General features: G+C 39.7%; 2 protein-coding genes across 2 annotated transcripts in view; both read left to right on the top strand.

Moving 5' to 3' along the window:
• The first annotated feature begins 1,508 nt into the window (after positions 1-1,508).
• On the top strand, positions 1,509-13,801 carry LOC137616427 (cuticle protein 18.6-like). Its single transcript, XM_068346173.1, has 3 exons — positions 1,509-1,568; positions 3,709-3,941; positions 13,119-13,801. The coding sequence occupies exons 1-3, from the start codon at positions 1,563-1,565 to the stop codon at positions 13,357-13,359; spliced, it is 480 nt and encodes a 159-aa protein (XP_068202274.1). The 5' UTR covers positions 1,509-1,562; the 3' UTR covers positions 13,360-13,801.
• Positions 13,802-21,623: 7,822 nt separating this feature from the next.
• The window catches only part of LOC137616078 (pro-resilin-like), a 2,527-nt gene continuing 1,650 nt past the window's right edge, over positions 21,624-22,500 (top strand). The window contains exons 1-2 of the mRNA XM_068345750.1: positions 21,624-21,647; positions 22,074-22,357. Of these exons, the coding sequence (XP_068201851.1) occupies positions 21,642-21,647; positions 22,074-22,357 (290 nt within the window). The 5' untranslated portion in view covers positions 21,624-21,641. The remainder of the gene's footprint in view (positions 21,648-22,073; positions 22,358-22,500) is intronic.

Raw genomic sequence — 22,500 nt, 5'->3', positions numbered from 1 at the left:
TATATATATATATATATTTATATTATTAGCTAAGCTAGAGCCCTAGTTGGAAAAGCAAGAAGCTGTAAGCCAAAGGGCTCCAACAGGGAAATATAGCCCTCTGCGGAAAGGAAACAAGGAAATAAATAAACGATATGAAAAATAATTGATAATTAATGAAATATTTTAAAAACAGTAGCAACATCAAAACAGATATTTCATGTATAAACTATAAAAAGACTTATGTCAGCCTGTTTCACATAAAAACATTTGCTGCAACTTTGAACTTTTGAAGTTCTACCGATTCAACTACCCAATTAGGAAGATCATTCCCCATCTTGGTCACAGCTGGAATAAAACTTCTAGAATACTGTGTAGTATTGAGCCTCATGATGGAGAAAGCCTGACTATTAGAGTTAACTGCATGCCTAGTATTACGAACAGGATGGAACTGTTCGGGAAGATCTGAACGTAAACGATGATCAGAAATATGAAAAATCTTATGCAACATGCATAATGAACTAATTGAACGACGCTGCCAGAGATTAATATCTAGATCAGGAATAAGAAATTTAATTGACCGTATGTTCTTGTCTAACTAATTAAGAAGAGAATCAGCAGTTGAAGACCAGACAGGAAAACAATACTCGAAAAAAAGGTAGAATGAAAGAATTAAAACATTGTTTTAGAATAGATTGATCACCGAAAATCTTAAAAGACTTTCTCAATAAACCAATTTTTGTGCAATTGAAGAAGAAACAGACGTAATATGTTTCTCAAAAGAAAATTTGTTGTCGAGAATCACATAAAAAAATTTAAAAGTCATACAGAGTTAAAGAAACATTATCAATGCTGAGATCTGGATATATATATATATATATATATATATATATATATATATATATATATATATATCAAAATAACCTGCATTAATTCTGAATTAATTTAACCATGGGAAATTCTCGGGGTAATCATTACCGTCACCTTCATTAGCCATAGGTTCGAATCCTGTTCAAGTTTCGATGACTGATTACATCTAACCGATTTCGATGTAAGTTAACCCCAAAGTAAACTGAAGTCAATAATCAGGGGATATTCGTGATCTAAGATTATAAAGTATAAAAATATATTTTGCTTTTTTGTAGAACATTTGACGTAAGGATACTCTATCAGCAAGTTGTCGGTGGTGAATTATATGGCTAAAAGAAAAAACAAAAGACAAAACAAGCACACGGGTAAAGTTCCGTAATAATTGCAAGACGGTGGCAATCTTAAAACAGCACAATATTAGGGTGAACTCATCGGCTGTGGGAGGCAAAGGAAAGAGAATGGAGCAGGGAAGGAGAGCCAAGAAGAGATAGAAGTGAAGGGTGACGATGATAGGGCCTTATGGGTCGTACAAGGTCAAACGGAAGAAGCCCCTCCCATGAGAGGTCGTCGTGTTCGTGTCTGTGCCCCCCCCCCCCTCACATTTCCAGCTGCGGAATGATCTATATAAAGAGATGAGAGAAGCAGTGGTTATCAGTTGAGCTCTCTCTCTCTTCCTCGCTCTCTCTCTCTCACTCTCTTGAACCGTCATCAACATGAAGGTACTGAAACATTCGCCTTTTATTAGACGAGAGGAAAGTTTGCTTTATATTATTAACTTAATCATTAGCCCTATTGAAACCAATGGGAGCATTTATCATACATTAGCCAGATAGGAAATTTGCCTTATACTAATAGACTGCTTCGAAGTCGTCTATATTCTTTTTATTTTTAACTGATAAACATCAATGACAATTAAATCTGATATCCATCTGTTTCTTAATTATTGTTAACTGGTGAGGAACAACTGGTGGATCGTGGGGGGAAGAGGGACGGGGTGATTTACAAAATATTGAAATGATAATAATCATCATCATCATCTCCTCCTACGCCTATTGACGCAAAGGGCCTCGATTAGATTTCGCCTGTCGTTTCTATCTTGAGCTTTTAAATCAATAATTCTCCATTCATCATTTTCTTCTTCATGCTTCATAGTCCTCAGCCATGTAGGTCTGGGTCTTCCAACTCTTCTATGCCTTGTGGAACCTAGTTGAAAGTTTGGTGAACTTATCTCTCTTGGGGAATGCGAAGAGCATGCCCAAAACATCTCCATCTACCCCTCATGATGATATCATCCACATATGGCACTCGTGTTCGTGTAATCTCTCTTATAGTTTCATTTCTAGTCCCGCCCTGTCATTTAACTCCCAATATTCTTCTGCGAGCTTTTTTTCTCAAATTTACAAAATCTCTTGGAAATTGTTTCATTGTCATACCATGACTCATGTCCATACAGTAACACCGATCTCACTAAACTGATAAAAAACCCTGCTCTTTATACGTAATTTCAGGAAATTTTCTGATTTGTATTTTTTTTCAATCTGTCATTAAACTCAAATTCTACATATGCATTAAAGATCATCGTTCCTAAATATTCAAATGATTCCACCTCATTAATCCTTTATCTTGAGTCCTACCTTATGTGATATTTCATGCATTCTGGTAAGCAAGCTTTGCAAGTCCTGTGGTGATCTGCTAATAAGAATACCGTCATCAGCATACTCTAGGTCAGCTAACTTCCTGTTATCAATCCAGTCCAATCCTTCTCCACCATCCCCAACTGTTCTAGCATTACCTTTGCACTTGCTATGCTCATGAACAGGCTTAATCAAATTTACATATTTAAGAGATTTTGCCTCTTCACGCCACATTCTACACAATAATCCTGTAAGTATTCTGGGAGTCAATTCATTTTCGACCAATATCATCTCAGGAGTTATTTCATCGTATCCAGGGTCTTTCCATCTCTTTGGTTTTTTAATAATAGCTTCGACTTCAAACACACTAACTTCATTCATTGGTGCCTAAAGGTCGTCCTCCGTATCCCTTCATATCTCCTATTCATAACCTCACTAAAGTGTTCCATCCTACGTTGCCTTTCTTCATCTTCTGTTGTTATAATAGATCCATCTCTCTTCTTAATGAGTATATGCTTCTTCTTTGACCCAGTAGAGATTTTATCAATAATTATGTGAGCAATTCTTACACCATAGCCACTCCATGAATTCATAGCTTTGTCAGCATCATCTGCTCTCCTATGTCTAAATATTCTCTCCAGTCATTCATGGCTTTTCTTTTGACTTCCCTATCAATACTGGAATACTTAGCATGGTGTACCTAGTAATTTTCATTACTTCCTTGAAAATTTTCAACAATCAATTCTTGTCTTTGTCTCTCTTTTATAGTATCCCAAGTATCATTTGATATCTATGGTTTTCTCCTTGTAACTGCATTTCTCAAAACTTCACTACCAACTGATTGATATATGTTCTTAATATCACACCATTCTTCATTAATTGTCTGTTCTTCGTCTCATGAAATCTCTAAGACTGAAATTGATTCCTGCATTCAATTGCAAAGGTTTATCTGTGCTCATCTTCTAGGAGTTTAGTTGTATCAAAACTAGTTATATGAATTATACATTTGCGATCTCTCTCTCTCTCTCTCTCTCTCTGTTAACTATTCACACATATCTTTGAATTATCTATCTCATTATTAGTAGATACTAGAATCTAAAATTCTAGTTTCACATCAAATGTATAAGTACTTTTGTATTACTCTGGATTCCAGAATAAGTAGAGTGTATTAGGGAAACCCCAATCTAATAATAAAGATAAAAAATGCTTTTATTTTCTACTTCAGACTGTAATCGCCATCGTTGCAGTAGCTGCCGTAGCCCTGGCTGCCCCTCAAGGGGGCTACAATTACCAAGGTCCTGTCGTTCAGCCCCAGCCCCAGCCCCAGTATTCAGCCCCAGCTCCCCAGTACAACGACGTTCCAGCCCAGTACAATTTCCAGTGGGACGTCAACGATCAGTATTCCGGTAACTTCTATGGGCACCAGGAACAGAGAGATGGGTCCAATACCCAGGGAAGGTAAGACTGAGAGTTCTTACAAATACTGCAAGATATAACTTGAAGGAAGCTCCTTAGAAAGTATTTCCGGTATTATTGATCGTTTGTTAATTTGACCTCATATTGTTTAACTTTGGCAGTTTATTTTTTTTTAATTGTGACATTCCTGTCAGGAGACCAATAAGGTTGCATTTACTTTCTTATAAATTTGGTGCAAGAGAGGACGTCATCCCCTAAAATATTATTTTTTTCACGTATTACCACCACTCACGATTAAAGGTATAAAGTTGTTCTGGTAGATTTCTACGAACTTCTAAATAATGATTATATAGCTGAATAATAACAATTCAAGAAGCAACAGCACGGTAAAACAATGATTAACCAAAATCCAAAAATTGAGAGAATCTCTTGAATTTCCTTAAGTTGGATTATCAGCGTCAAAGTTTTTCATTATCATACAGAATGTCCTTATTTTGTTCTTTGTGGCTTTTTATAGACCGGTATAGACTTTTTAATCTCGACTTAGGCTGTTCAAGTGAGATGGATGCGTGCTTACGTAGTAATATATTCTCTATAGTATATATATATATATATGATATATATATATATATATATATATATATATATATATATATATATATATATATATATATATATATATATGTATGTGTGTGTGTGTGTGTGTGTGCATCAAGTATCCCATTGAACATATACAATATGATGTATCCTGAGTTAAAACCTATTTAGAGAAATCAAAATTTCCATTTCTTAGATATCTTGGAGAATTTTGTGAAACTTGTTTTTAGGATCCTTCTCATAATGTCAAAGGATCAAGATGAAAATACTTCAATAGAATCCCGTTAATTTTGTGGAATTGTCCTAAGCTCCGAAGATGATTAATTTCTTGTTATGTTTTTGGGGTTAATCTCAACATCAAAAGTCAAATGTTTCATTAGATCTAATAGAAGACAGAAACCATTAGGTGTTAAAAACATTTTTGCTTGTGCATTTCATTCATGGAACATAATAGACAAAGAGATAATGGAAGGAGTTCATCATTATTATAAATATATGTATGAGTATATGTAAAAATACACGCACAAGGAAAATGAAAATATAGCGAATCCTAACGAACCTGATCAGGATTTACTCCATATTTTCATTTCACCTGTGGCTCTCTTGCACCTGAGCATCAAGTGCCTCTGGGATTTTATGCACACACACAAACACGCACACACGCTCATACATACACATATGTATATATATATATATATATATATATATATATATATATATATTACATATATATGTATATATATATATATATATATATATATATATATATATATATATATATATATACTATAAAGACATTTTATGTAAATGTATCGATACCTTTCCCCCCGGCCTGCTGTGATCTTGAGACAATTTTGTTTCAGCTATCTGTCGTTAATTCATATAAATGAGTGCGTGTAAAAGCTTTGACATTTCATAGTCATGCGAACTTTTAATAAGTATTGAAACAATAAAGGGATTTTGACGTAGGAAAAATCTATTTCTGGGCGAGGGACCTGTGCCGCCCAGTGAATAAGCTCCTATTAGCACTTATTCTTAGGTAATTTACTGCTAAATATACCAGAGAAAAAATGTAAAGGAGTGCTAGGTTAATTAGCTCGCTCACCTATTGGTGTCGGTATAGAATTGGGCGTATAATCCAGAGGTCCCGCACTATTTAGATTCATCCACGACAAAGACCCCAATAGAGGAGAGCCGTTCAACCTCACTCGGCACCACCAACTCTGCATCCGCTCAGAACCCAACTCCTTAGCACCCAAAGTTTGGGGACTCCAAGGGAGAGGAGCTGGGAGGGTTCACTGGGCGGCACAGGTCCCTCGCCCAGAAATAGATTTTTCCTACGTCAAAATCCCTTTTCTGGGCTTGAACCTGTGCCGGCCAGTAAATATATATACAAGAGAAATGTCACCAAACTTGCAAAATAAAGGAAAAAACATAAACATAAGGGAAATACAAGTTGCTTTAATCAGAGATGAGTGCCAAAAACAGCTATAAGGGTATCTTAAAAAGAACATAAATCCACTTGGTAGAACAATTGACAAAAAGGGTAAGGTATAATAATGCCGTGAGTGATGATATATACAGATACTCAGGAGTCAAAAATTTTCAAATATAATAATAGTAATCAGGTGCGAAACCAACGAATACAAATAGGGTATAAATGAGGCAGGTAAGGGGGAGAGATAAAATGACAAGGAATTAACATGTGAGTTACCTGGGGGTAACTACGCTCCCTGCAGCTACTGTAGGAAATTTAAGGGCTTCCAAATGTTTAAGATAGTGTTTCTTGAACACTGACGGTGACTTCCACCCTGTATACCTGGAAAGATCCGTAAAATTCATGTGGTGAAAAAAGTTCACCGAAGTAGCAACCGCTCTGATATCATGTGCAAGAGGAAAAGAGTCAGGGCTAGCTTGTTTAATAAAATACAAAATTTGTGGCCTGATCCCTTTAATGGTAATGGTACCGCCTTCTTCTCTAACGAATAGAGGCCCCGAGGAGTTAGAGGAGGTCCGGGATAAATAAGACCTAAGAGTAGTAACAGGGCACAGAGACGGATCTTGCGCGAGGGGAACAATTTTCCAGGAGGACCATCTGTTCTGAGGGTCTTCGTTCTTAGCTAAAAAGAATTTGTTAGGTGAAAGAAGGACCTCTCCCGAAGGAAGGAACTCAATATGACCCGGGTCTCTTGACAAAGCTGCCAGTTCAGAAATTCTTGCCCCGGAAGCCAAACTCACCAGGAAAAGTGTTTTCCTGAGAAGGGGAATGTAATCACAAGAACTGTTAATGGTATCAGAAGCCAATTTGAGTACATCATTAAGGAACCAGGTAACCGGGGTAGGACGAGTAACCGGTTTCAGTCTGGCACAGGCTTTCGGAATTGAAGCTAACAAAGAGTCGGTTAAATCTATGTTAAAACCCACTAGGAAGATCTTTTTCAAGGCAGATTTAATAGTGGTGATAGTATTGGCTGCCAGACCTGATTCTAATAAAGTTCTAAAGAAAGTGACTGTAAGGTTCAAGTTCATACAGTGTACGTCTGAGTCTATAAAAAATTTAGCCAACTTTTTAACCGCAGAATCATATTGGCGGATGGTGGAATCCCGTTTATCTGATTCTAGGAACAGGGTGTTTTGAGGATCGATATTGGCACCATGCATAGCCGCAAACTTCATGAAGTCCATAAAGTTAGGGCGCTCTGAATGTTTGAGAAAGCGTACACAACGCGTGTTTGTACTATCTGAGACAGAACCGGATTGGGTATCGGGTGAGGATGTAGTCTCAACTCTCGCAGGAGAGGGTACCAATTGCTCTTGGGCCAGTTGGGTGCGACCAAGGCTACTCGTCCCTTGAAGGATCTCAGTTTGTCTACGACTTTCAGTAAAAGATTCACCGGGGGAAAGAGATAAATCCTTTCCCAGATGTCCCAATTCTGTGACATGGCGTCTGTGGCGTAGGCCTGAGGGTCTAGATTGGGAGCCACATATACTCTCAATTTGTGGTTGGACTCCGTGGCGAAGAGGTCCACTTGGAGACCCGGAACCCGAGAGAGAATCCACCGGAATGACTTTAGATCGAGTGACCATTCCGATTCTAGAGGGGAGGTCCGGGACAAGGCGTCTGCGACTACGTTCCGGACTCCCGCCAGGTGGACAGCTGAAAGATGCCAACGGTTCGAGGCTGCTAGGGAGAATATGGCTACTAGAACATGGTTCAGAGGCCCTGATTTTGATCCGCCTCTGTTGAGGCAGCGGACCACCACTTCGCTGTCGAGAACCAGACGAAGGTGTTGTCTCTTGGATGGAGCGAGACGTTTCAAGGTTAGAAGAACTGCCATGGCCTCCAGCACATTGATGTGGAATTGGCGGAATAAGGGAGACCAAAGACCTTGAACTTTCCTGAGCTGAGAATAGCCTCCCCAACCTGATAGGGATGCGTCCGTGTGAATGATTAACTTCGGAGGCGGAAATCGAAGGGGAACTGACTTTGACAGATTGTTGGCCCTTGTCCAAGGTAGAAGTCTTTCCCGGAGAATGGGAGGAAGGCGGACTTTCCTGTCCCGGAGCTTCCGGTTCGCCCTCGAACGCCAGACACGATTGATATCTTTCAATTTTGCTTTCAGAAGTAGATCCGTCACTGAAGCAAATTGAAGGGACCCTAGGATCCTATCTTGGAGTCGTCTGGAACTTACTTTGTCTTTGAGAAAGCGTTTGGTGTTCATTGCAATCTCTAACCTCTTGGGTTTGGGAAGACACAGAGTGTGAGATATAAGATCCCATTGCAGGCCGAGCCATTGGAACTTTGATTTCGGAAGAAGACGGGACTTCTTGAAGTTGATCTGGAAGCCTAGAGATTGAAGGTATTGGATGACTCTGTGAGTGGCTTTTAGGCAATTTTGGGAGGTGTCTGACCAAATGAGCCAGTCGTCCAGATAGGCTACTACTTGAATCCCTTGATTTCTGAGTTCCTGAACAGCAACTTCTGCTAACTTTGTGAAGATCCTTGGGGCGATGTTGAGCCCGAAAGGCATCACCTTGAAGGAGTAATTTTTGTTTCCTAAGCGGAAGCCTAGATACGGACGGAAGTGTCTCGCTATCGGGACGTGATAATAGGCGTCTGTAAGATCGATAGAGGTGGTGACGGCCCCACGGGGAAGTAAGGTCCGCACCTGCGAGACGGTAAGCATTCGAAACTTGTCGCATTGAATGGACAAGTTGAGAAGGGATAGGTCTAGAATTACTCTTCTCTTGTCCGAATCCTTCTTCGGGACACTGAACAGCCGACCCTGAAACTTCAGGTGTTTCGTTTCTTGTATGGTGTTCTTTTGTAACAGGTCCTGGACAAATTCGACTAGGTCCGGAGTGGAATGCTGATGAAATCTGTTCGGTGGAGGAGGTCCTTGAATCCAACTCCACCCCAGTCCCTTGGAGATGATACTGAAAGCCCAGGGACTGAACCTCCATTTGTTGCGGAAGGCATAAAGCCTCCCCCCTACCCGCTGCACCTCAGTATTGGCTTGAGGAGTTGCCTCCACGTCCGCCTCGGAAGTTCTTTCCCTTGCGAAAGAATCTACCTCTACCTCTGTTCTGGTATGAACCACGGTGGTAGCCTCTACCTCTGTTATAAACCTGGGAAGAGCCTTGAGCCTCATAAGATTGGTTAAAGGCTGGAGAGGTGGTGGAGGCACCGGGAAGCTGGCTCTTAGGGAGCAGAACGGTGACATAGTCGTCCGAGGAAGGAGCCTGAGAGGTGGAAGGCTGTGCAGGAACAGCAGGAGATGGAGGAAGAGGCTGCCGGAAAACGGACGAGCTACTCTGCTGTTGCCGGAACTGAGTGGAGGTATACGGGCGGAGCCTCTTCCTACCCCGGGCTTGGTAACTTGCGGGATCATATTTCCGCTTAGGAGTCAAACCCCAACGGGCTTTAAGGCTCTGATTGACTCTAGTAGCCTCTGCTAAGACTTCCTCCACAAGATCCTCAGGGAAAAGATTTGGACCCCAACAAGAGGACCGGATAAGTTTATTCGGCTCGTGCCTAATAGTCGCCTCAGCCAGGACGTGTTTGCGGCACCTACGTTTAGCAAGAGCAAAGTCATACAAGTCAAAATATAACGACTGCAAAGTAGCCTTATTGAGAGACTTAAAGATACTCTCAGTATCATAAGTCAAGGCTATCGACTCCGTAGACGTGGCCAAGTTCAAAGTTCGACCAACACGTAGGCGGGAATCATACTCCTGTTTAATAAGGGATTCCGGGAGACGGGGAAGCCGTTCACTAAACATTACTGACGCACAGTCCGCTGTTAGCTTGCCAGAAGTAAAGGTGGTATGGACATTGTCCCAACACTCATTACCTGAAGGAAGAAGGAGGGAGATCGGATCTACCTCTCGGATGGGAGGCAAGGGCTTCTCCTCCAGAGCATATTGAAAAGCAAGCTCTGCAATCTTATTGACGCATGGAGTCACGGTATTCTTGTCCATTAAGAACATTGTGAAAGAACTTTTATGAGGCGTCAACATGGTATTGGTGCAACCTATATCATTCAGAAACCTAGCCCAAACAGATTGGGCTTGTTCCTTTGGGAAAATGACGGTCTCTTTGGGGACCTTATCCAGCCGAACCAGAGCTTCCTCGGTAAGCCTGGCATAACCATGAAATGGAAATGCGAGACCAGGAGGAAAGAATTCAAAATCCTCTAGTGGACGAGTACCAAGACCTTCCAACGTTAACATGCCGTCTGAGAATGGGGAATGAAGAGCCATGCGCCAAGGGTTATTCTTGGTAAACGGCGGAAGCTTAGAGGCATCCGGGATGAGAGAGCTTTGAACTCGTTCAGGAGCACCATGCTCTAATGCCCCAAGTCTCTGACCAATGTTAGAGAACATCGTGTCCATCTTGGCCTGCATTTCCGACACAATCTTAGATTGCATCTCCGACACAATGCAAAGCATGGCTGATTCGGAAAGGCCCGGGTTAGGAGCAGAGGTGGCGGATTGTACTCCCGGGTCGTGAGACTTAGAGGAGGAGCCGGAAGCCTTAGATGACGAGTTTGTATTCGACTTGGAACTACGGGAAGCCTTGTGGGGCTTACGAGCTTTTGGCAAAGTTCTAGATATAGACTTATCTTTGGGGGGAACCGGGTGTGATCGGTGAGACGAATCGCGGTCCCCAGAAAAACCATGGAAAGAAGAGAGATCAGATGAAGAAGAAAGAGCGGGGCTGAGGATAGGAATCTCAGCGCCGGTAACACCTGCCTCACTTACCACCCTACCTGCATCCGGATCATCCAACAACATAGGTTCCACATCCAGGTTCAAGGAGGCAACATTGTCTTCCAGATCTCCGGGGGCATCCAACGGATCTTGTTCCTGGTCAATGAATCCCGCAATAGTGGCATCAATGTCGGCAATGATGGGTGCCGCAACATGCCTAGCCACAGCGGCTGAAGACTTGGCATTAGGGTAGATCATCGCACAGTAGTCTTCAGATAGGACGTAAGGCTGTTTCGATTTCACGTTTCGGGCAAATCCCCCAACCCACACTTTCAGTGTGGCCCGAGCTGCAGTCTTCTGCTCCGGGGATGCCTGAAATAATAGTGGGAATTACAGAAAGGAAGATTCCCGGCGGTCCTTCAAAACCATAGAAATCTTACTAAATAGTGTATGTATACCAAATAAAGGTAAAATAATTAGAAAGACAACATAGCCAACGGGACTCACCGAATCAGATCCGAGGGTGGTGATGAGGTCAAAACAGACCATACAATTATCAGGGTGCCAGACTACAATGTCTTCCAGCTGAACCCCGCAGAGGGCGTGAGACCTACACACAGTATGGCCACAAGGCTGGTGAAGAACAGCCGCACAGGCCGTCGTCTGACAATGCACCATCTATAAAAAGAATAGTATATGAGAAACTGTAATTCTCTTAAGTAGGGGCGGGTCCGGAGGACCCGGGCCTAAACATAAGTCTAACTTAAGACTAGAGCTTAACTGTAATACTCTTAAGTAGGGGCGGGTCCGGAGGACCCGGGCCTAAACATAAGTCTAACTTAAGACTAGAGTATAGCTATCCATTCCGGTCGAGCCGGGATCATAAAGAAGGATGTAACAAAGAATTAAGACACATGGTGTCTGATTTCCCGGAGCGAGGCTAAGCCCCGGACCGGGAAATAAAAGTACATCCATAAACCAATACATATAGGAACTCCGGGATAGTGATCTGTCATATATAACCATAGGAACTGTTATAAATTAAGAGTGGGGCGGAACCGTAGATAAGAACCACCAACAGAACCCGGAGGGTTTCGTATAACATAATAAAAGTGTGATAGGTGAATATAAAATAGGGTGCACCGGGATCCTACTCTGTTGACCGGTGGCCAACCCGTCTAGACAGAGACGAAACCGCCGGGACACCCGGAGGACCAAGTCCATAAACACTGAACTACCCCCTCTAAAAGGAGGGAAGGCAGGGGTCCCCTAGGGGAGGGGGGAGAGAAGCCTAGCCACCAACCTAGCGAGAGGGGGAGCTTGGGGGAGGATCACGTGATATGGAGTAGCAGGGCTACCAACTGACGATCCCCAACCAAAACAGATCATACGGAGTAATAAGCACAAATATTCATTATAAAAGTAATAGCGTTGAAAAATATATAAATATACACATAAAAAATTTGGGCAAGGCATGCAAAATAATGAATAAATCCCGAAGGACAACATCCTGATGGCTTAAATAATAAAATTCTGCCGCCTAGTAACGAAGGTCGGCAAGCCATCTACGATACGTAATATGATATCGGCCCTAAATATGAACCACAAGGGTTCTAAACGCTAAATAATGAATATCCACAATAAAACATATAAAAATTTAAACTAATAATAAAAATAATACACTTAGTAACACCGCGAGTGAAACTAAAAGCTCTCAAAACAGGAGTACCAACCGTAAACGGAATCGAGCAAGACCGAGATGATCGAAGAGAATAAACTCCTATAATTTAAATATTAAACGGTCTAGATTGCTCAAAACACAGCAAAACATAGCTTGGTACTTAACTTAGACGGTGTCTCCTGGGAAACCGATGTAGAAGCCATAATCCACGAAAAAATAAGGAAAAAATACGAGAGCACAAACAAGCGGGTTACCACACAGGCGTGCTAAAAAGGAGTTGGGTTCTGAGCGGATGCAGAGTTGGTGGTGCCGAGTGAGGTTGAACGGCTCTCCTCTATTGGGGTCTTTGTCGTGGATGAATCTAAATAGTGCGGGACCTCTGGATTATACGCCCAATTCTATACCGACACCAATAGGTGAGCGAGCTAGTTAACCTAGCACTCCTTTACATTTTTTCTCTGGTATATTTAGCAGTAAATTACCTAAGAATAAGTGCTAATAGGAGCTTATTCACTGGCCGGCACAGGTTCAAGCCCAGAAATTACCTTTACAAAGTGGATGAACATATCGCTTTCGGGTACCTTTTCCAGTTTGCCCACGGAACGCTGAATAGTGTAAAGGGTCATCAGTAAGTTGTAATTTCTATCTTTAAATTCATCCAGTTGATTTATTTTCTAAATGTAATGTTCCTTATCGCTAAATTTCTTTTTCTATCTCACTTTCTACAGTTATTACGTCAGACTCCCGGACACTCGCCTCATGAGAGTCGATTACTACGCTGACGATTTCGGATTCCACCCAACTGTCACTTACGAAGGAGAGGCCCAGTACCCAAGTGCCCCTGCCCAGACATACCAGCAGGCCCCTGCCCCATCCCAGGTGTACGTCCAGCCTGCCCCTGCTCCCCAGCAGACGTACCAGCAGCCAGCTCCTACTCCACCTCAGCTCTATTCCTTTCCAGGAAAGTAAATTACCATAGACCTGGACGTTTCTTTGGTAACGAACTCAAGCTGTAAAATGTTCTCCATTTCCCCGTGACAGTCTTGTCTACAGTAAGTGTTATCCTTCTTAGTTGTAAGGATTCTTAAGTAACGGCTCAAGAAAGACACGTTTGGGCTCTTTGTAAAGATGATTCCATTAAATGTAACATTTTTTGTCTAAGAAGCCACTTCAAGTCCACCCGAAGAACAGAAGAACATGGGTGACACATAAGCCATATCCATAATTTCTGAATGTCCTATATCTTTCTCTAAGTCTGTTATTGTTATTTTATGTTATGCCATTCTTGGTGTATTGCCAATTCCAAAACGAAGATTTATTTTTATATCCGCATATTTTCTGATATGATGTCACTTGCCATTAGTTTGTAAGGAAGATTTATTTTTATACAGTATTTGACTATTCTTGCAAAAAATAATAAAAAAAAAAATCCACAAGTGATTGACTTTCTTATCCTCTCATTCACCGCTCCCTTATATTAAGAATTATGATAATAGCAATCTAAGGTATATAAAGCTACCTGTATACCTAATCTTGTACAACCATAATAGCAGTTCTATATAATTTATATATCATCATATGATACATGTGAACATGCAGTCAATATAAAATTGTTTATATACTTTTTCTATATGTAACTTTGTTTCTCCAAACTCAAGCTGACTACTTGATTTTGGGTAAATGTATCAAGCTTCATATATTATGTGTCTTGTTAGTATTGTAATATAGTAAACACAACTATATGGTGTTTTCCAAATTTAGAAATAGCCGCCTTTAATAGAATAATAGAAAGACAAAATTCTCGAAGCTATTCATTATGCAGAATTATGCTGAATTGCCTTTTCACCGTTTACTATCTATTTCAACCAAGGTAAAGTTTAGTATATTGCTCTTTTTTATATAATTGTTAGTATAAATAGCTCTTATGACTACGTATGAGTCTTTTTAAGATCGTCTGATTTCTTTAAATCGTGGTAAGACCTCGATCTCCAAAATAAAAACCACCGCCCCCCCCCCCACCAAAAAAAAAATATAAAAAAAAATCTACGACTTTGTTGCCTGTACCAATAGAATTATATTTTTTTGGGTATAAGCCCGTATTGGCAATAGAACTGTTACGAATAAGAATAATATTATGTGTCTAACAATCATTCCTGATACACGAGTTTGTATTTGTAGGGGGATTGGCTTATTTTTAAAGGCCGTAGGGCTAACTTTTGGAAACATCTATCTTCGGAATTTCATTTCGACTGTCTAGATTATTTCTAAAATGTCTTGGGAAGATCATTTTGGCCAGATGGCTGAATTGGCCTTTGAAGAATTTGGGTTTATCATTTACACGTAAAAGAAATGTTTATTTCATCTGAATTGATAAAGATTTAATTTGATCTTATTTCAATTAATTTGATCCATAATTCCCCTTCTCCCTTATATTTTGATCAACCTTCTCTCTGCTATTATGTAGCTCTCTCTCTCTCTCTCTCTCTCTCTCTCTCTCTCTCTCTCTCTCTCTCTCTCTCTCTCTGTGTTCTTCATGTATTGTTTTGGCCATTGTTCTTTCGAGATCTGGGAAAGAATCCCTCCTCCTAAAAGGCCGATTTTCTACACCAGTTAGCCTACCTTCATATGCATTTACTCTGTGGTAATAGGTATTGCTTGTTCCTACTGCTGAGCTTCGGGATTTCTTCCTGCTTCTGTTTTTCATGTCCCCAAATGCCTTTCCCTCTGAAGAGGCCAGGGCCATTGTTCCCGCCATTGTTAAGTCCAACCATTTTACCTTTCATATCACTTTTTTATTGGGATTTCTCTTATAAACCTCTCTCGAATTTCAAGTTTCTGAACTGAACAGTTTAAACTACTAATATTTAATCATTCTTGATACTTTCAATTAAAACCCCTCATCGAAAAATATATACTTATTATTATTATTATTATTATTATTATTATTATTATTATTATTATTATTATCATTATTATTATTATTATTGTCGTGAACGAAGTGAGTGACCTTATATGAAATGCCAAAATTTTCGCGAACGAAACTCACCCAACCCATAGCCCAGTCATTCCCATTCCCCTGTTCATACCTGCTGGTTGTCGCTTTTGTTCGTAAGTGACGACTTTTAGCTAAAAAATCAGTGAGGAGCCGCAAAATATTCTTAAAGTTTTACAGATATCCAAATGATTTTCACAAGTTTTGATGTGTGTTATATGAACTAAGTTCATACCAATTTTCATATCGATACTTGCTATAGTAAAGTCACAATAGACCTTTTTCGATATCCGCGGGAGGCCGATTTTCGGCGGCGCCGTAAATTACTTGTAGAATACTTCACATATCTAAATGAAATTTTCAGAGATTTATGGGATGGATATTTACTTTGTCCCTATAGTTTTTCATGTTGATATCTGCCATAAAAAAGCCACAGCAAAAGTTTATTTTGGTATGGGTTGAATGATTATTTTTGGCTGTGGAGTAAATTGTTCCTAGAATAATTCCCATATCCAAATCATAGACTCCCTTAAGGAGGGACTGGAACGTCCCCTGCTCGGGGTTTTTAACTTGAGTCTGAAAGATTAACTTGAGTCTGGACTAAAATGACTTCTAGAAGGGCTAGAAACACGTTCTCTGGATCTAAATGGGGGTTTTTGAGGATGGTGAGTTCAATAGTAACATTTTCAACACCACCTGGGGTCATCTTCAAGGTCTACAGGTCATTTATCAAGGTCAAATTTGTGAATTTTGGTAATTTTTGCTCGTTTTTTGTGTGTAACTCATAAATGGTGAGAGATAGCTGATTATAATATGAGGCAAGTCTGCAGAGCTGTCCGAATTTAATATATATTGTCATCTATCGTCCTTCAAGAAAGGACTGGAACGTCCCCTGATCGCGGTTTTTAACTGGAGTCTGAAGGATTAACTTGAGTCCTGGACTAAAATGACTTCTAAGAAGGGCTAGAAACACGTTCTCTGAGTCAAAATGGGGGTTTTTGAGGACGGTGAGTTCAATAGTGACATTTTCAACACCACCTGGGGTCATCTTCATCATCTTCAAGGTCAAAAGGTCATATTTCAAGGTCAAAATAGTGAATTTTGGTAATTTTTACTCGTTTTTGTGTGTAACTCATAGATGGAGAGGGATGGCTGATTATAATAAGAGGCAAGTCTGTAGTTCTGTCCAAATTTAATATATATTGTCAAATATTGTATTACTCAAACATTCCAAACAAGCCCTAAAACAATGAAACACTAAAATAAGAAATAAAGAACGGTATTTCTCATCACAACAAAACTCAAAGACATTAACATTTGATTAGATGAACATAGCTAGATGGAGAGCTTTTCTTGCCTCCTGAGGCATCTCACAGCCTTTTCTTTGTCACTTACATTGAGAACCTGAGCTTTCAATAGAATGTTGGCTAAAGTCGTACATGCTGCATTATTAGTAGCTAAAGGTGCATCTACAAAAGATAACAATTCAGCAAAATGAAAGCGGCAATGCATTTTAGTCATGGCATGTAAATTATAGGCATTATGTACAAAAAAGACAGTTGAAATAGTTGGCACACTCAGTCCACCTCTATTCAAATGATCTAAGAACTCAGATGACACCTCGTTACCATCTTCATCATCCATGATATCCTCCATACTAGTGCTATTACAATATTTATGAACAAGGTATCCAGCCAAATATACAACTTTATGCTTAAGGTTATCAGCAGACCTCAAGAGCTCCCGAGTGTCTTGAGGAGTGATCTCGTCAATGAGTTCACTTCGCTCATCTGGATTTATGGAAGAAGTACAATTCTTGTCGCAATCAAGCACACGAGAACTAGATTCTGGCATAATGTCATGCTTTAGAAGTGTCTGCAAATTTGTAACTTTTGCTGCAGCCATAATGTCAAGTACATCAATGTAGAAGTTTCCACCACTTCCTACTTTTCCAAGGCTTCATCCGCGAATATAGCAGGAAGAACGTAGTCAAAGTCTTTCTCTGCCAGAAGCAATTTGGCAGCAGCCACATTATTACGTGTAGACACAATGAATGCTTCAGCAGTTTGCTTAGTTAACTTCAGCTTACGACCACTACCTCCTTGCCATGTGCAGGTCGATATAATTTGGCAGGCGTCCTCCAACTTAGTGAAAGATGTACAGTCTGCTGTCCAAGGCTGTCTGGATTCGTCACGTAGATGTCTAGCTGAGAAACGGTCTTTCACATTCATCATCTTGAACCACTCACTCATTGTCTGGGTGAGAATGATGGTGCCTTCACTGATGCCCAATGAATCCTTGAAGGTCTTTAAGGCAGCGACAGTCTTGTCATTGAACACCTGACATACTAAGGGTACGCTCTGGCGTTGAAGGGGTTTGGGGAAAACAGCGGTGTGCATCAGCTTGGTTAAGCGAATAGGAGTAGCTCGGTCGATCTCATAAAGCTTCCGAATATCACTCCAGTAAGCTTTGTACTCATTGCCATGTACATACAAAAAATGAGAGTGTCTGGCCATCAACAGTAATCCAGTTGTTACGAACATTTTTGAAGATGTGCACGTAGTCGTACACTAAGAACATAGATTGCTCTTGAATGGATAGCACTTGACAACTTCCAGGTCCTCCAAGTTTCGAATAAACACTGCGATTGGTATTGCAATTGTCACATATCAAAGAAATCACAGTACCGCCAGCACCAACTACAGCTGAGGCAGCTTCAGTAAGAAGTTCACTCAGCTTATCGGCAGCTAGCTTTTTGCAGGGTAAAACGCGTAGAATATACCGTGGACCACCAAAATGGCAGGCAACTTCAACAACCATAGCATGTGAAGCAAGCATTTCATGGTCACTACCCGCTGCAACGTTTTGAGCATATCCTAGAACATGTCCTCCAGAAAATCGCAATGTCTTGATCAGCTTTACTTCATCAAACATTAGATTCACCAAACGCTGCTGTGGCTTAAGCTGGTCGAATAACGTTTTGAGGTTGGAGTCCTGCAGACTACTAGAAAGCACCTCTTTTATCTTTTTTGTTGATGGTAGAATGATTAAGCCAGATCGACGAATCATTTTGTATGCACTGGGTGATATGTTGTGAAGCTGCATTGCGAATATCAGAGTGTCGGTATGAAATCGACGACCATCAGGAGGTTTGAACACAAGCCGCAGCTGTGACAGAATGAAGGTTAAATGAGGAAGCTCGTGTGCCTCAGTCATTTTGCAGAGCTGGCTTATTATGTACTGAAGACTTTCCTGGATTGTGTACTCATAGGTGTTTACCTGTTCAGTTATGGATCTAATCTGGGACCATTTTGAGAGCAAGCTGTTCTTTTACAAAGGAAAAAGTCGTTTAGGCACCTCAATGCCATCTTTCTCAACTCTATTCAAGAATAGGAATCCAAAAGGTGAGTTGACTTGTTGTAGATGAAAGAACTGCTTGACAGTTTGTCCAGTAGCGTCAGTTCTTGATAGGTAGAGATCTTTCTGGTCTTTTATGACGTTAAAACCAGGAAAATAGGAGCTAATTTTGGCGCAAAATTGGTCGAAATCTCGGATTTTGTCTGCAGCCTCAGCAGCTGCATGCACCTTTTTAGCTCTTGATTGTGATGTAGAAGATGATGTTGGGCGTGGGGCTGAGGTAACCTGCTTCAAAGCTGATTTTGGTATTCCAGGAAATATTGATAGAGGTTGTTTGGGTCGCTTGCCACCCTTAACTGACACCCATTCACAATTGAAATGTGTCTCACAAATATATATCTCCTTCAAGCGTCTCAAGCTTTCTTTCTCATTCGGCATTGCCAATATCCATCTCTCCCTCTCCTCAGGATCTTTTGGGAAGGATATGACTTTTACATAAGGTGTCCCATCATAGTTCCCTTTACAACCAAAGCAGCTACAGTGACGTGGCATATTGTGAGATCACCAGCTGGACCGTTTCTATAACAAAAACAGAAACCAAACACATTAGTCAGTGAGATTTGAACAGAAAATGGGATTTGCATAGAAAACGAGATAAAAACAGGAAAAGTTGTGGGAGCAAAATGATCTTAAAATTTGAAAATACATAACATATGTCAATTTTAAAAAAAATCAGGCATGAAGTCTCTCAGACTCAAGTTAAAAACCCCGAGGTCCTGACAATCCAATCCTTCCTTAAAGGAGTCTATGATCCAAATAAAAATTTCAAGGATTGATGTGAAACACAGTTTCTCTATTTCTGCCAAATTTCATGGTAATATCTAAAAGTTAAAAGATACATCTATCATGTAGCCTTCTTAAATATGCTATTAAATGCATCAACATTACAGTGAACTGCGTGATAGCGAGCGACATTAATGAGGGACAATGCCGTCCTTGGCCGATCTCATAAACAGAATCTGTCCCGAGTTGCACCTGCTAGTTATTATTATTATTATTATTATTATTATTATTATTATTATTATTATTATTATTATTATTATTACCTTCGATAAAATGACAGTAACTAAGCTGTCTGCAGTCAATGTCAATAATACTGAACATGATTGGAAAGTTATAACTTTATCAATAAAAGGTTTTGGACTTATTTTCCTAATTTGCTTTTTTAATTCATTTGTTGTTTATCCTTAATTCCCTATTCTTTTCGTCAGCAAAATTATACAAATTCGTGATGCTTCGATGATATTTGTGTAAACTTATCAAGAGGATATTGTATTTGAAATTACATAAAGAGATGCATTTAATCTACTTCTACTACTATGCATACCCCAACCAGCAGTAATAGAGACATATTATCTGTAATAAAAGCTGCTTATATTTACTACCAGCTAACAAAACAAAAACAATATAAAAGCTTATCTAGGCTCATCTTTCTTTTATTTATCTCTATGTATTGATATTGATATAATGATTCGTTTTTTGATACGTGGAAAAATATATTAACTTTTAGGTAAAATATTTTGGAACAGAAATTTTTTTTTCCTTAAATTTTAATCCAGGCAAACAGATGTAACTATCCACCATGATAAATTAGAAGATCCATCAAAATAAAAAAAAAAAATTATTCTCAAGACAACAATTGTTTCTTGTGATTCATTATGCGAAACTTTGAAGTGAGCGTAAACCACACGCAAAAAAAGAAAGAAAAAAAACCACACTGGAATGCCATCGGAGAAAGCAAATAAAGAAAGAAATATAATGAGTTAACAATGCAATGTTTAAGATGGAGGTATAATGGTCGCTAGCTTAATGAGTATTTCTACATGGACGGAGGTATGAAACAATAAGGAACTGTGAAATGCTAGTAGTCAGTGCTCAAAGCCACAACGCTGGGCTCCTTTTTTTTTTTTTTTTTTTTTTTTTTTTTTTAATTCTTATTGCTTCAACGAACCGATAACTAATTAAAGTTGAGATCAACAATAGAATTCTGATGAAAGATTTTTTAAATGTTATTATATAGTTCTAGCAAAACACTTGAACGTTGATATAGGGTTAAGGAATGTGTAAATAGGAAACTATGAACCTTTGAAATGAAATATCAAATTAATCGCTAATCCTACTACCGCTACGTCCTTCAGTTTGCACTGGAGGACGTTACTGGGTAGTACGTTATACTAGAGAGGGTCAAGACATCAAGTCCCGACCAAAAGGACATTCCGTACCCTCCCGAAACTCAGGAAATGTACCTTTAATACAAAAGACTTGTGACGCAAGCGCGCAAATCGTAAACAAGCAAAATTAACTTGCGATATTCGGTAATGGTTGTACTTCATTTGATTTCCTATTAATATTGGCATATAGTCTGGAAATTTTATGATTTTATGAATAAAATATATGAATGCGCAATGCAACTATTATACATTCCTTTCTTTAATAACTCAAATCATCGAAAAGATACTGTTATCCTTGTATTAGATTGGATTTATGAATTTAACCCAGTGCTGGAACCGGGGGCCCGTTCAGCGCAGAGATGAAGTTTGTAGATGTTTCCTTCTTGTACTAAGCTGCTTGTATATGAGAGACGGAAGATTGAACACAATAACAATTGTGTTAGATGTATTAACATTGGTGGAATGAGCCAAGATAGGGATGAGCGAACGCTCTATGGAGCGAGGAGAGGGAGAATGGGTGGAGGGAGTTGGTTGGCTGTTGAATGATCAAAAAACCCTTCCCTTTCGAAGATACTATTTCCCTCCCCCATCAGGAGTTTATATGTATATATAAAGAGAAGCGAAGCAAGCTAGCCATCAGTTGATCTCTCATAGCTGAAGCATCAACAAGTATGAAGGTAACAAGTAATTTGCGATACCTTTGTTGTTGTTAGCTAGGGCTCTTGCCAATAGACAGCCCGTGACTCTTTGGTTTGTGCTTTTGAAAGGTATCGCTTTTCGTTTTTATTCAACTGGAGGTTTATCTTACGACTGAATCAAAGGAAAAGTCAATAAGAGGAGTAGAGGAACTAGAGCAGATATAGATAAACTATTTCGAATGTCTTTTGTGAGTTAATCTGATATTGAAAAACATGGCTTCATATCGACTCACCTGCTTGAACCATTTACTATCTATTCATAACATTGTATCATATTTTTTTCATAAAATTGTTAATCTAATGTTATTTATAATCATATTACTTCATATCTATCACAAAGGGAAGATAATAGAAAATTAGACTGAAAGGAATATTAACCATAATAAATGTCACTGTCTTTCTTAGGTGATAATCCTCCTCCTTTCTGTGGCTCTATCAGCCATGGCAGCTCCTGAAGTGGGCATCAGTCACCGAAATCCTCATGGCGAACCCCACTCGCGTTATTCTGCCCCAGTTTCTCATCCCCAGTCACAACATTCATCCACAATTTTCCAGCCCAAGCTTCATAATTCACTCCAGTACAACGACGTTCCAGCCCAGTACACTTTCCAGTGGGACGTCAACGATCAGTATTCCGGTAATTTCTATGGACACCAGGAACAGAGGAATGGACCCAATACCCAAGGAAGGTAAGAAGGAAAAAATAAACATCATTCAATGTAATTCATTCAACGGTTTCAGCCAATTTCCTACATTTCTCAAATGAAGATTATTACTTGTGATCGTGTCTAGTGATCAACATTCTTTAACTCTCTTCTTCCATATTTCTTCT

The sequence above is a fragment of the Palaemon carinicauda genome, chromosome 22 (genome assembly GCF_036898095.1).
Source record: "Palaemon carinicauda isolate YSFRI2023 chromosome 22, ASM3689809v2, whole genome shotgun sequence".
Taxonomy (NCBI): domain Eukaryota; kingdom Metazoa; phylum Arthropoda; class Malacostraca; order Decapoda; family Palaemonidae; genus Palaemon; species Palaemon carinicauda.
This window is presented reverse-complemented; position numbering and strand designations above follow the sequence as displayed.